The sequence below is a fragment of the Ipomoea triloba genome, chromosome 1 (assembly GCF_003576645.1).
Source record: "Ipomoea triloba cultivar NCNSP0323 chromosome 1, ASM357664v1".
NCBI classification, from domain to species: Eukaryota; Viridiplantae; Streptophyta; class Magnoliopsida; order Solanales; family Convolvulaceae; genus Ipomoea; species Ipomoea triloba.
Window position 1 is genome coordinate 9745930 of NC_044916.1, and position 15699 is coordinate 9761628.

At 33.4% G+C, this 15699-nt stretch overlaps 1 protein-coding gene across 1 annotated transcript; it reads right to left on the reverse strand.

The window, feature by feature from the left end:
* Positions 1 to 173: 173 nt before the first annotated feature.
* Positions 174 to 6638, reverse strand: LOC115998177 (DDT domain-containing protein DDR4). The gene is made up of 11 exons (XM_031237671.1): positions 6302 to 6638; positions 5958 to 6068; positions 2942 to 3028; positions 2819 to 2856; positions 2647 to 2728; positions 2369 to 2475; positions 2144 to 2297; positions 1977 to 2069; positions 1742 to 1856; positions 1093 to 1135; positions 174 to 874 (listed from the first exon to the last, which is right to left on the reverse strand). The coding sequence occupies exons 1-11, from the start codon at positions 6455 to 6457 to the stop codon at positions 430 to 432; spliced, it is 1431 nt and encodes a 476-aa protein (XP_031093531.1). The 5' UTR covers positions 6458 to 6638; the 3' UTR covers positions 174 to 429.
* Positions 6639 to 15699: the final 9061 nt, after the last annotated feature.

The following is a 15699-nucleotide window of genomic DNA, read 5'->3' on the forward strand; positions in this document are numbered from 1 at the left end:
ATATATATATATATATATATATATATATATATATATATATATATATATATATATATATATATATATATATATGCATACTTCTATATATATAATACATACTTCGGAAGCATAAATGCAAGCCAGCATTTGCAGATGTCCATGGTTTCTGCATAAAAGCTATGCACCTCATCTGCTTTCTACTTCATACCATTCTCATGATTTGGCTTTGAGCCCAGATGTTCAAGGTAATAAACCTTTCTTACATCAGAAACAAGCTCAAGAAATCAATCTTGACTTGGATGCTTTAAAAAATACCTAAATCATTCATGAAGTCGTTGCCCTTCATTGGAAATGGGGAATAAATTCTAGTATTTCAAGCATACTTGAGAACAAAACTACAACCTTAATCTACAATCATCATTCAATTAACCATCACAATTTCAGCACCATCTATTCGTCGTCCTCTGAATCAGGAACAACCTCGCACTCAGCAGTAGTAAGGATAGGCCTCTGTATCAACCTATCCTTAGTTCTTCTGAGAAGAGTAGAACCTCTCTTGTTGCAGTGAGGATCCCTATGCCTGTGCTCCAACCAACTTTCCTTTGTCTGGTAATCATGTTCGGTAATCGTGTCTTCTTCTCTAGCATCAGCAACCTTTTCCCCGTCATTCTCATCACTGGTGTCATCAGCAACCTTTTCCCCGTCATTCTCATCACTGGTGTCATCAGCAACATCGCTCCCGGGATGCTGCTCACTCTCTGTGTCACTTCCCGTGGATTCATCGCCAGTTGAGCTAGTTGCTAAAGAATCCTCGTGGTCATCGACAGTTCCATTAACGGTGCCATTCTCGCTATATTGTTTTGTGTGTCTTTGCTCTTTGGTAGTCCTCCTATTGCTAAACCATATATATATATAAAACAAGAAGTCCATCAAGAACCAGCCAGATAGGCTATATGTGGTGATAATAGAACTGCATTCTAGCTAGGAACAGAAATGGGAACCATTTATTTTAAAAGAGAGAAAGGTTATGTGCATAAATCCTCATTATTTGATATTTGAGTATTTGACATCCATCTATATTCTGCAAAGCAAGATGTATAATCAAAAACTTACTTTGTTACTTTTATGGCCTCACTAATGGCTCTATCATAATCATCTGCATGAATTGGCAAAGAAGAAAAGATCATTGTTGGTTATGGAACATAAAAATGAAAATCAATCAGAATGTATTAGATGCATTTAAGTAAAATCCGAGTTCACTAAAGTTCTTCCTCAATCTACACAATCCCTAAATGTTCCCATGCTTGCAGATATAGTTTCATTTTCTATCTTTTGGGGTGACGAGGGAAACTCCCAGCCACTACTCGAGGATGTGCATTGGGTAAACCCCGCCTTGTAACCCTAACCGGCAAAAGACCACAAGGAGGTAAACCAGCCTAGGTTATCCATAGCTGACCGACTCAAACCAAAAGGGCTAGGATTAGAACTCGTAACCTTGTGATTACAAGTTTGTATCCTTAGCCATCTTGGCCAGGATTACCCAGTTCCATTTTCTATCTTCTGTAATGATTTGCGAGCCTCCTAAAACCTCGTAAAATGACAAAACGATATTATAAAACGGTTTGACTAACATATGCTCTTAGAAATGCAAGCAAAGTGTGTTGGTCCAGAAAGAATAAATATGTCTACTGTACCTCTCTTATAAAAAATAAAAAACTATAAACAGAGTACTGAAATTTAATATATAAAATCAGTACTATACCAAATGTATAATTGATATGCCCACGATTTCGGCAGGAACGAGTAACAGCAGACTGTCTAAAACTGTCAAGAATCATATCTTGACTCCTTTTTCGTTTCAGAGCCCTGTCTTTCTTCTGTTGAAAAGAACTTTAGATGTATTAAGTACAGTACAAAGACCTTATACTAAATTCCATGCATTTTATGAAACAAAACAGTCATATATGTGCATCTGCAATTGAATCACTGGTTTTGACCTTTTGTATTTTCTCAAGCACAGGAATGACATCAGCTTGAACAGCCTTACCCACAGCATTTTCCCATTTAACTTCACTGTTTGAAACATTATCCTGACAGTGATGACAAAAAGTGTGAGGCAATGAACAGTTAAGTGCTTGAAAGAGAACAGAAAATGTATTCTTACCACAAAGGTACGGAATTCTTCAAGATTAGTTGCGAGCGTCTCCCATCGAGAACTAATTGCTAGTCCATTTTCCACCCCCCTAACTTTTGGTTTAGATTCAATTTTTAGAATCTCCTTATACAATCTATGACCAATAGTCTCATTTCCATCATACCTGATACAGAAAAGAACAGCCATCAAAATTGAATTTATGCTTCTTCAAAATACAATAAAAGAGAAACTTACCAATAGGAAATTCCAATTCCATCTCCCCCAAGCTTATCTTTCCGAAAAGTTGATAGAGCAGTTCCATTTTTTATTGAATCATTAATGTAGGACGAAATATCACCTTGCTATAAAGAAAACAATTTGTTATGGGCAGCAGGTTCACAAAGTCCTCAATGGTGACTTTCTGAGTTCAATATTTTAAAAACTCTGCGAAATCAGTTGTTTTTCCAATGCATAACAAGACGGGCAACAAATAAAGGAGTAAAGACAGAAAAGGAAAGGGGGTAGTGTAATACATCAGCTCGAATTTCACAAAGTGCTTTAAGAAGAAGTAGGCGAATTATTGGATTGACTGCCTTGTATGTGCATATTTCCTCTCTGAAAGAAACAATGACGTCAAAAGACTAATATAACATCCACTGACATATATGGTGGATAGACAGTAAGATTGTTACAGAGAGATAGTACCCTTTGGCTGGACTAAGAGGAAAATCCCCTTCTGCTACCTGCAATAGAATACCATAGGATTACAATAGCATATTTAGATATACAGGAAACATGTAACAACCAGACCTGGAAGGAATGGCTTACCCATGGCCACCAAACTGTGAGTTTCTTACATAGTACTGTGACCCAACCATCAGAATGCTTCAGTAGTTTGCTCATAGGGGGTATTCCCTGTACACACATAACTCACATTACATAAGAGTAAAAGGCAATATTCAAGCATACAAGTTTGCAATTCATAGTGTACATATTGCAACAAATAATTTCTCTTCAGATTAAAAGCATTTAACAAGCTCAATTTTCATAACTTCTACACCTATAACCTAGAAATGTATGCCTATGCATTTGCAGTTACTACATCCCTTGACCTGTACCTAATAACATAGTCAGCTTGCAGCATGAAAGATCTAACCCAGCTACAAAATCACTACAAAGTTGTGACAATATATTTTTAAAAGATGTACTTCAATTGTATATGATAGCATAAAAGACAACCATAAATGCTCCAAAAGTAAATCAACTGCACTGTGAAGTGGGCAAAAAGAATAACCTATTAACAAGTATAGCATATCTGTAACGTGAACAGGCAGAATGGTCCTTTTATAACTTTGAAGTTTCTATAATACCATGAAGATGTTTTTTGGTAATAAATGTCAAAAGTTAAAAGGAAACCCCAATCCCCCATCGGTCCAAACAAAATAACAACACTAGAAGAGGCTTCCAACCTACAATATTAAGGTTATATTCTTACACTAACATTCAGAGTCCATCCAATATTCCATATTTCAAATTAACAACTTTTGTAATGGTACCTAGAAAAGATAAAATAGAACATCAGTATAAGAACTTTGCTCCTTTGGTTCATTTGAAGAACATTGTTTACAGATATCTCTTCCTTTGAAGAGAACATGAATAGTCATAATTTGATGATCAAGCTTAACTTTTTATCCACATCTAAGATGGCAATCATGTAAGTAAGGAGTTTCATTAATTAAGCAACACTGCAGTCAACCATCTATAAACTTTGACATGTTCCCAAAGATTAGAGAGAAACATCTAACAAAGCAACTCAACTAAATCTTAACCCAACCTAGTTACAGCAGGATATATGCATTTAATTTTCCATTCAATGCTATTAAGCACTACACCCATTTTGAACCTGTGAACTAGCATCCGAACATTAGCATTTCCAATCCAATTATGTTTTGGTTTGTCTTTTCATACCAATCTGCTATTAGGATCATGTCATCACTCTTTAACTAATCCATGCATAGGTCAAGATTGAAATGTTCTTAGTTACTCTTCTCATCAACATTTCTGCATCTTCAAGAAGTGTTGTGTAATGGTCTGAGTCACAGGCTGCCACACTTCAAGGCTGGGTTTGCTTGAGATCCCAAATCTCCCCTAGTCCCCTTTTGGGATTTAAAATTCTCCCATTAATCCAATGAATTTTCCCTTTTTATAATAGGGAAAATACAATACTCCAATAACTAATAATCACTTTTAAGACTAGATAACTAATTAAGACAAAGACTTCTAATTGTATCAAATAATTGGAACACCTAAAAGACTAAGATCACCAACTATTAAGCAATTCTAATCTAACTAAACCATCTATTAAATAATTGATAAAAGTATTGTTGCCTTCCTACATCATATCCATGTCCCCAGACCACATCATATTGCACCATCTAGTTTCTATATCTTATTTTTAAGAAATGAAACTTAAACTAAAAACAGAGGTAAGGTCATATACATCTTCCTTCCCCCAAAACAGTGAATAAAATGGGAGCCTTGTTCACTAAATGCAGTCTTGTCTTTTGGTAGTAAACCAAAAATTTCATAAAGGTGAAGAGTGAACTAATAATTATACATGTATATCCATGCACTTAAAAGTGTTAGTAAATAAACAGAGGAAGAAGAATTTTATTGGGAAAAAAGAAAACTTTTTATTTTGTTCTCCTCGAAATTAGAAGTCTCTACTTCATTGGGACAGTTCTATCTCTACTGTTGCCCCCTTCTAATAAAGGCAATTTGACATTATTTAACAGCCCTTGCAAGGAAAAGTGGCAAGACCTTGAGAGCAATGCAGAAAATGGGTGGTTCAAAAGTTTACATTCTCCATCTGATATAACAAAAGTGAATAACTAATTAGACAGACCTCCTCAGCAGGCTTTGCTAACTCTGATCCAAACAAGATATGATTTTTTGTGCGACAACAAGCTACATAAACTCCAGCTTGACAATCAGCACATGCATTATGGCAACAACGGTGGTAGTGAAGGAGCTAGTTAATAATCCACCACCACAGAACATAACTTCCTAATGGAAGGACCATAGAGTTTGTTCTCCTTAAAACTTTAGGTACAGTTTATCTCAATCTTCTTTCTAGTTATCAGCTCTAGAGACTAGAGGAGTAGAATTAAGCAGCTGTGACAAGAGTTAAATTATTCCTACTCTTTCAAGCCTAGTTTATACAGTGGTCATGTTCAATTCCAACTTTCCATTGGTTTTATAATCATTTGGTGCCTAATAATCAACTGATAACAGATTTTCTACAATTCAGAAATAACACTTGAAAAGAAATTTTAAAGCAGGGAAATGTATGTTTCTCCCTTGGAAAAGTGCTACAATGATTCTCCAATATCACTCCTTCACCATATAGCATTGTGCTTTTAGTTATAGTAAAGCTTCAATAGCATATTAATATATTATTAACAGTACAAAACAATCACAAGATAGTAAAAAGAACTTGAAAATAAAACAAAGAATAAAGTAAATACTACTTTTAAATGAACTGTGTATCAAAGTTAATACATTAGTGATTGAATGATTCCTCAAGCAGTTCTTTTTTTAATGCAAAGATAAAATCCAATATTATATATAATTACTCAGCCTAAACCAGAAGGAACCACCAGCATACTATTATGGAACTATCCTATCTGTCTTTTAACATGTGCCTCCTTAGGCTATAAAACCACAACTTATAAAATACTGCCTTACAGGCTATTCATGTATACTACACAATAGAGTAAACGCTGAAAATAACAAGAAAATGATGCATATAAACAAAAGCAACCATGATGTACAGGCACCGTACCTTCAGAAGTGCAACATGAAGCTGAGCAAGTGAGCTATTTGGCTCAATAAGTGCTGTCTCTATTTCTTCTGCTGAAATTTTAAAATCGACCCCAAGAACTGGCTCAAAAACCTATCAATAGCCCACAAACCTTCAATTTTCATTTCAATTTACTATGCAAGATACTTAATCAATGCATCAGCAAGATCACAAAAACGCTAGTCTATTCATACCCACAAATACAAAGTGTATACCCAGTTATGTACCCATTACATTTAAGGGTATATTAGATCAAAAGTTTTAAAGGAAAATTTGATTTTTGGATGAAAAAAAAGACTGAATCTTTAGAAAAGATTAGAGCTTACGTTAAGAAAGTTGAGAATGGAAGCTAACTCCCAGCGTTGGCGGAGTTGAAGACGAGCGAGTTCAGAATCCGTTGCCGGTGATTCCGAAATAACCTCTGGGCGGTCTTCATTCCCATTTCCGGAAGCAACAGTCGGTCGCCGGCCCCGGTCCACCATTGTTCCAAAGAGAAAAATGGCGATTCTAGAGAGAGAGAGAGAGGGGGGAGAGAAATCGATTTAAGAATTGAGAGTGCAGAGAAAGAATGAGGATTGGTTGGAGTTTAAATTGGGTGTTACATTGGTTTGTACCCTTCCCGCCAAAACCATTTTCACTGTATTGCTGGCTCAGTTGTGGTTAATTTTCCTAGGGTAACCCTACTGCTGGATTTTCAATGAACTAGTATACGCAGCGATCTTTAAAATACTATTGTTTAACCCGAGTTATTGATTTAGTGAATGAGAAATCTCACTTAAAAATAATGTTAAAAGATAATTCAATGTATAATTTAGTGTTAAATTTTGAAATTAAATTGACTATATATTCAAAGGAGTGTATTTAATCATGATTTTTATACGGAAAAATGATTTTTTTCCGCTAAGTTATATGCATATAACAATTTTTCTTCCTGAGTTATTCATGTATCCATATATACCCCTCAGTTATGTTAAAAGTGGCGATTTTCCTCCCTATGATGTTCAATTGACATTTTTACCATTAAAATAACTATTTCATTTATTTTTATTCTCCAACAAATTATTGCTTATATGTATGCATGACCATTGACCACGATTCGATTCGAACCTAACCGGACACTGTAGCAATCATACTGAAATAGTATGAACGGTTCTGATTACGATTCAGAATCGAAAAAAATAAAATAAAAATAAAAATAATTGTTAGAAATAGGCTAAAAAAATTCAAAAAAAGACTAAAAATGCTAGATAAAAAATCGATATATGAAAATTATTTTTAAAATTATTATATGAAAATTAAATTAAATTATTGGATGAACTATCAATGTTAGTACATGGACCTATTTGACCATTTTGTCAATAACAAACTTTAAAATGTTGATATGAATAACTATACCTTACCATATTTAAGTATAGCTATTTCAACATTATATATATCATAGTCCAAAATCTATTTAAAAAAAAAAACATTTAAACCTTGTAGACAGGAATGAATTTCCATGGACCACCCCAAGTCCCGGTATCAAGCTCCATGCGAACCAGTGGTAGATGCTTCAGTTTGGGAGGCAATGGTTCTATCATGCGCACATGAGGAACTTATACTTAAATATCAAGGCTAGGAGCAACTGAGTTTCCACTACAAGGAGACGGAGATCCTCCACCTATGGAGTCCATAGAGCTTTCAAGATCATCCTCAGTGGAGCCTCCTTCGATGGAGATACTGAGGCTAGCGGGAGCACCGACTTGCATAAACTCCAAAAAACATAAAAGAACTATTGATGCAAGAAATCCACAAATAAAAATAAATAACACTAAAATCCAAATGTTCATGTTAAGAAGGGGAGGAATTTGAAAGAAGAAGACTTTGAAAAGGGAAGAAGAAGCTCTTGTACATGGATCTATTTGACTCTTTTGACAATAACAAACTTCCAAATGTTGATATGAATAACTATACCTTACCATAGTTAAGTATAGCTATTTCAACATTATCATAGTCCAAAATCTTTATAAAAAAAAAAAACATTAAACCTTGTAGACAGGAATGAATTTCCCTGGACCACCCCAAGTCTCGGTATCAAGCTCCATGCGAACAGTGGTAGATGATTCCATTTGGGAGGCAATGGTTATATCTTGCGCACGAGAGGAACTTGTACATAAATATCAAGGCTAGGAGCAACTGTGCTTCCACTGATAGGAAAAGGAGATCCTCCACCTATGGAGTCCATAGAGCTTTCAAGATCATCCTCAGTGGAGCCTCCTTCGATGGAGATATTGAGGCTAGCGGGAGCACCTACTTGCATAAACTCAAAAAAAAACATAAAAGAAATATTGGTGCAAGAAATCCATAAATAAAAATAAATAACACTAAAATCCAAATATGCATGTTAAGAAGAGGATGGATTTGAAAGAAGAAGACTTTGAAAGGGGAAGAAGAAACTCTGGTCAACTGTCTCAAAAGAAGTCGAAAATACCAAGAAGGAGCTCCAAAGCTATAAAAAAAAGAGTTGGAATGCGAAGCGTAGAAGCTGGCGTGTAGTTCGTAGCTGACGTGAGAAGATGATGATGTGAAAGGCTATGACATTTTTTAAACAAATAAAATATATGTAAGACTATAGAGATTATAACTCTTAGGCAAATGGGTCAAAGAGGCTCACTAATTGTCCATCTAGCATCATGAATTAAAATATGGTCCATCTAGGCTATTATACTCATAATTACTTTTCATCTAGCATTTTTAGTATATTTCTAACAAGTAACACATCTAATTTACTAGCATGGAAAAATAAAATTTAAAAAAAAATGCTGACATGTTATTTACATGTTCAATCTAGGCTATTATATGAAAATTAAATTATTTTTATAATAACTTAAGATATTGTATTGGGTAACTTTTATTATTTTTTAAAAAATAATTTAATTTTCATATATCGATTTTCATGGAATCTCAATGACGAACGGCACAAAATACCCCGCTATACATAGTAATGAGTAAAATGATGATAGTAAAAATGAGGGTGTGAATGTCGTTCCGCTGAGGATTGGGACTATGGCACGTATTTGTGTGAATTATAAAATTCTAGGCACTAAAGTATTGGAGTTCACTAGAATCCAAGTAAATGATGATTAAATATGGAAAAATGAAAGGAATGCAAATTAACTGAGGAATAAACTATATGGTAAAGGTATGAGTCATATTAGGGATATTGCAATCTTGATGCTCTAACAAACTTAGAATTAGGGGGAAAACAATTAACCAAGGGATTTATTGGCAATGCACTCAAGAATTCAGTTCAGCTATTTTCGTAATCAATTAACTAGAATTAGGCTAGGATTGACCCACTTTCGTGATTCATCGATACTTAAAACACAAAAGCATTATAAGCTCCCAAATTACCCATATTCTCATAGTATGAAAAATTGAGTTGAAATTGGTAAGGCTCGAGTCTTTCACCCAACTTTCGTTGCGATGAAATCCTCTCCAAGACAAGCAATCAATTGTGGTCATCAATTAATAACAAGAAGAATTCAATTCCCCATTCAACATAAACCCTAGGCAAACAATTCAACCCCCTTTACTCTATTTCTAACAAGTAACACATCTAATTTGCTGGCATAGAAATAATAAAATTAAAAAAAATGATGACATGTTATTTACATGTTCCATCTTGGCTATTATAAGAAAATTAAATTATTTTTATAATAATTGAAGATATTGTATTGAGTAAATTTTATTATTATTAAAAAAATAATTTAATTTTCATATTTTGATTTTCATGAAATCTCATTGCCGAACGACACTGAATACCCTACTATACATACAAAGTACACTATAGTTGAAACTTTATATAGCAACTTTGATTTCTGCCCTATTTCATTGCAATAAATCATTTCCTTCATTAATGAAATTGGGTAGAAATTATCCAGAAATACAATATCTTAAGTTATTAAATTATCCAAAAATTAAAAAAAATATTAAATTATTTAAAAATAAAATAAAATTTACCCAATACAATATCTTAAGATATTATAAAAATAATTTAATTTTTATATATTGATTTCCATGGAATCTCATTGTCGAACGACACTGAATACCCCACTATACATACACAGTACATTATAGTTAAATCTTTATATAGCAACTTTGATTTCTACCATATTTCATTACAAGAAATCATTTTCTTCGTTAATGAAATAGGGTAGAAATCATCCAAAATATCCATATAAATAACATGTTAGCAATTTTTTTTTCCATGTCAGCAAATTAGATGGGTTACTTGTTAGAAATAGGCTAAAAATGCTAGATAAAAAATAATTAGGAGTATAATAAGCCTAGATGGGCCATATTTTATTTCATGGTGTTGGATGAACAATCAATGCTAGGCCATGGACCTATTTGCCCCTTTTGCCTTAGCTTTTTGTTGTCATATCCTATTGGTGACAATAAATTCTCTTTGTAGTTTAAAAATCACAACTCCAATGATATCTAGAAACAGTAGTACAATTAGGTTGGCACAATATGTTCTAAATATGAATAAATGTTCATAGATAAAAAAATATTGGTCGCAAAAGAGATAAAGTAAATTCTAGAGAGGGGAAGGGGGGTAGACTTTACACCAATTCCCAAATTTTGCTAAGCAAATATTAAAACCAAAACACAGCGCCTTGGCTCTGATACTAATTGATGGATCTGAGCGTTGCACTATGCTTACTTTCTAGGTGGTCACCCATCCCGTCATTGTCGGAAGTCAAGCACGCTTAACCACAGAGTTCCTTGGCTATCTGGTCGACATATCCTACTTAAAACCAATTGGTGATAGGTTGGTGGACATTAACCATTTAACCACATTGGTAAGCCACAGCGCCACGTCTCGAATCGAGCAAAGGCTGAACTCGGCCAACCCAGCCGACGCCCAACAGTGTGTGATTCACGTGAATATCAAGCAAACATAAATAAATAATGTAAAGCAATAAATAACACATGGAATTATAGTAGTTTGGAGGTGTATGTAATCCTCATACTCCACTTTACTCCTATCTCCAAGAGGAATTCATTATATCCACCACTCATTGGTTACAAGATACAATGAATTTCCGTGATCTAGTGCTTTGATCATCAAGCCCACACTAATCACGCCTCAACTAGTGCTTCTAGCACTTCAACCAAGATTTCAAACTCCCTTGTGACAATCTCTATCTACACTCCGGTAGAGAAACCACTTGTTTGAAAAAAACAAGATTTTTTCTTGCTTCCAACTTTGAGACTTCTTGATGAATAATTCAATGTAGATCAAGTCTCTCTCAGATGAAGATTAACACTCTAGATTTTTCACGTGTGTATTTCATATGCAGCACTTGTTCGAGTGTTGTGTACTTCCTGTCTTCAGCTGCTTCAAATCTTCATCTATTTATATGTATTGAGAGTTTGTCCGTTGGAAAAAGACACCCCAATTTTGAATCTTTGTTAGCTAGTCCTGTAGCTTTTTAAGTCTAAAATAGACTTTATCTTATTTTTAATGTTGTGTGAGACATTATAAATATTCTGGCTGTTGTGTTAAGCTCCAAGTCTACGCAAGATATATCTTCAATGTCATCTGGTGAAGACGTGAAGTCCAAGCCATCTGGCAATTAAATCTTCAAATATTGCGCTCCTTCTATTTTGGACTAATCATTTTCCAAATATAACTTGAGCTCATATCTCTTCTCCTTTGAAGTATACGGCTATCACAATTTAATCTTGGATTGGGATTTCATGAAATTTTACCACAATTTAATCTTGGATTGGATTGGGATTTCATGAAATTGTATTTCAAATTAAATTAGATCCCGTGAATTAATTGCATCTCCAATTCAATTTCCTCTTTGAAATCGAATCCCATTCCTTGTGAATTTCTGTGAATTTCCTTCCCGCCCTTGGAATTTAATCCCATTCCTTATGAATTTCTGTGAATTAAATCTCATTCTTTGTGAATTTCCGTGAATTAAAATTGCATATCCAATTTAATTTCCTCTTTGAAATTTCATTTCATCTCATCCCCTTGCAGACTCAATCTCATACTTCGGTTCCTTGACTTTGCAATTGTGAGATTAAGCTCTTAACCATTCCGTTCGTACGAATTTATTGGTTAGTGAAATATACTATTTGATGTAATCATTTTTCTTGATCTTCAAGTAGGCTTCATACAATGCAATCATCTTCTCCAATTTCGTGACTTTGTTATCATTTCTTCTTTCATACTTCAAAATATTCTTCAATTTCGTGACTTTGTTATCTCCAAAATATTATCTTCCAAAGTGATAATGCATTTTCAAGATCATTCATTCTTTGATGATACTTAATTTTTCTTTTATCTTTGACTCACTTAGACACTAGAAAAAATAAAACTTTGGGATCTAATATTTTTCAATATATTTTGGCATATCAAAATCTATTACAAGTACAATTTATTTCTAACAAAAGCATATGGAAATAATCTAAACTACTTGTTACTTGTCTTTTAAATTTGTAGGCATACCATTTTCCAAATGGTTTTGTATCAATGTTAGAAGGAGGTTGCAAATCCAATTGTTCATCATCATTGACAGCTTGTATAAGAGTTTTCCTATTGATTGACCAAACAAACATATATTTCTCGTATGGGACATTAAAAAATTCATTAGCAAGAGAGACTAATGCATTAGAGATGATATATGTGAAGTATAACTTGAGCCTTTCATCTAGCAGTTCAATACCATTCTGATAAATCATTCCTTGAACTTTGTTGCCCTATAATTATTTCAAAGAACATGTCAATAAGTATTACAAAATACAACAAATGATCATAATCCTAACATATGTATAATAGAATTATGTTCAAAATTCAAAAATGACAAGAGTACCCACTTCATTTTGTAATGTTATAGGTTTGTACAAGGTTTCAGGTTTGCTCTTAGACTCTCCTTTGTTCAACTTTTCAATAACACAAACTTTGCAACTCCATTGGATGTTGTGATATGAGGGATTAAAAGGAGATTTTCCATCACTAAAAAATGAAAAAAAAATTATGGAAATACATTATACACATTTTCAAAAATATTAATTGGTGGGCTTCAAAGCTATGATCATACTACTAATACTTATTAGACACATTATGAGAAAAAAAGGAAAAAGATATATATGAGGATTTGGATGTATCAAAAATACTTTTGAGTTGATTAATTTTTTTTCAAAAGGAATAGTAAGTGTAGCCAAAGTGAATGTGCAAATATTTTATGGAAATGCAACATACACATATAATAAGCAAAGTAATATCCATGGTGGTTTGAAGGTTTTAGAAATTGATTTATTTTTTTGCTGCAAAAAATGCCACTACTGCAAAATTGATCATATAAGCATAGCTTAAAAGAGGTGTAGTGGATTCTCAAAAATTAAAAAGACACTACTCTTCGTGGCATCCATCGAGATCGGGTGCCGCAAAATATAAATATTAAAATAATAACTAACCCAGTGGGTGCCGCGGAAAATTAATTAATATTTTAATAATTAACTTTCCACAGCACGCACTCCCTATAAGTGCCGTGAAAAATCAGTTAACTTTTTGACATAGGGAAATAAGTGGTCAGATGAACATGGGGAGATAAGTGGTCAGATGAACATGAGGGAACACTGTCACAAAACAATTTAGACTATGAATTCCATCCTAAGGTTAGTATCTGCAGTATCTGTTAGTATATTGGCTGGATTCGCCGTTTTAAACAATTTTTTTATAACACCGTTTTAAACCCTTCTTTGCCACAAAATTAGTTAACTTTCTACCCTACATACTGTTAAAATCATTCATTAATTAACTTTTACCAATTGTACTCTAATTTTCAGCTCTATAGAACCCTAAAATGTATGGTAAGACTACTGTGATTAATATTCAGTTATAGTATGTAGGCTGTGTCTTTTTTGACTTCTCTGTTATCCAGTTGTTTTTCTTCATCCTCTGTTATCAAAACATTGTTCTCTGAGCTTCTTCCGTCAACAGTTCTTCAACATTCATATGTAGATGCACAAGGAAATCTGAAATATGAGTTTAGAGATCTGACTAAATCCTTTACGATTTATTTTTTAAATGCATGCATCAAATATATAATGAGTATTGTGTATCTCAATTTGTGTATTTGACATTCCAAAAAAAATGTGTAAATAAAACTCCAATACTGGTATTTGTAAGAATATAAATTATATTCCGACTATTACCTTTTAAAAACGTATTGAATAAAAAAATAAAATACTATTATAAAATAGAAATCTAACTGTAACTACAGGAAATTGGTCTAACTATTAAAAGAACCAAAATATGCAGGGACATTGGCCTAACTATTAAAATAACCAAAATAGGCAAACATTGGAATGAAGAAAAGGCTAGCATTTGATTACATTTCAGGGTGGAATTAGAGTGTACTGTGAGTAACACTGTCACAAAATTTTGATTAGAGTTGGTTTACTACTTTGCCACATCTTTAGCAATTCATTTAGTTGCATATGTTGGACTTTTGTCTTGAATGAATAGTCATTGGTTACTTCATACAATCTCATTGCACAGTCCTTTATCTTAATTCCATTACACTATAAAATACTACCATATGCTGGACAAGTCTTTGTATAAGCCTTTTTTCTGTGATAGATGATATGGTTTCACAGTCCAAATTCAATCTGACACTCACTCAATTTGACACTCACAGTCATTTATGCATGCTGAGGAAGACATCACATGCTGTCTTCCTGCTCATAGGTTTCAGTTTCCAAGTAACAATAGGTATGTGACTAACACTTTTTAATTCAGCTAAATATTTATGTGCCTAATATATACGTTAAATATTACTTAGAGTGTCTCGATTCATATAGATTTTTTTCAAGCCAAACACTGTAGGTTTTATAGCACAAATGTATTGTAAAAAATCCCATAGAACAATACAACATATCAACAAGTTAAGTATATCTAATGTGGGTAACATTAAAAACTTCTCTCTGGACATGGTTGTTTGCTTTTGCCAGCCTTTCCTGTCTATATATTACTTGTCAAGCCATGACTGATACATGTGAATATGCTAAGTATATTGGTTCCTGCAAAAAGAAATAATACAAAAATATCCAGTGTAAACCAAATCCCTTATAGTTCAATTTAGGATTGTCATCAGGCAAAACTGTTAACAACCAAATAATTTGCCTGGTGGATTGTCCAATAACCTTTAGATTTACTTTTAGTTTTATAACCTCTAGTTTTACATGAGCTGTAAAACCAATCAGTAGCACTGTCAACACCAGCGATTCTTGTAGCCACCTAAAAATCTCCAAACTGTGTGTTTTATAGTAACAAAAGTATTGGTTTTTATCTCATACATTAGATAAAGTCAGCTTAGTAGTCTTAAGTATTACCTCGTTTGTCATATATCTCCCTAATAGTAACCACCTCCATTGTTTGACTTGTGGAATCATCATTTGCATTGCTATAACTCATATTTGACAGAGAATTAATACTTCTCATGGGAGTGATATTCTCTCTCAGTAAGACTACAATTATGCTTTATTAGATTAGATTAAAAAATACAAAATTGCAAGATTAAAACTGGAACTAACCTTTCCCTGAATTTGACAAACTCATCGAAATCTTGATTGAACAATACTTGAGTGACATCATAAGAGTTGCAAATGTGAATTTCAAACCTAATTGCATATTGTATCAATAAAGTGGTGATGACCT

Coding starts and splice junctions, on each gene's coding strand:
- LOC115998177 (XM_031237671.1), bottom strand. CDS start 6,457: ATGGTGGACCGGGGCCGGCGACCGACTGTTGCTTCCGGAAATGGGAAT. Junction 6,069..6,301: donor CCATTCTCAACTTTCTTAAC/GTAAGCTCTAAT, acceptor GGCTATTGATAG/GTTTTTGAGCCAGTTCTTGG. Junction 2,070..2,143: donor AAGAATTCCGTACCTTTGTG/GTAAGAATACAT, acceptor CATCACTGTCAG/GATAATGTTTCAAACAGTGA.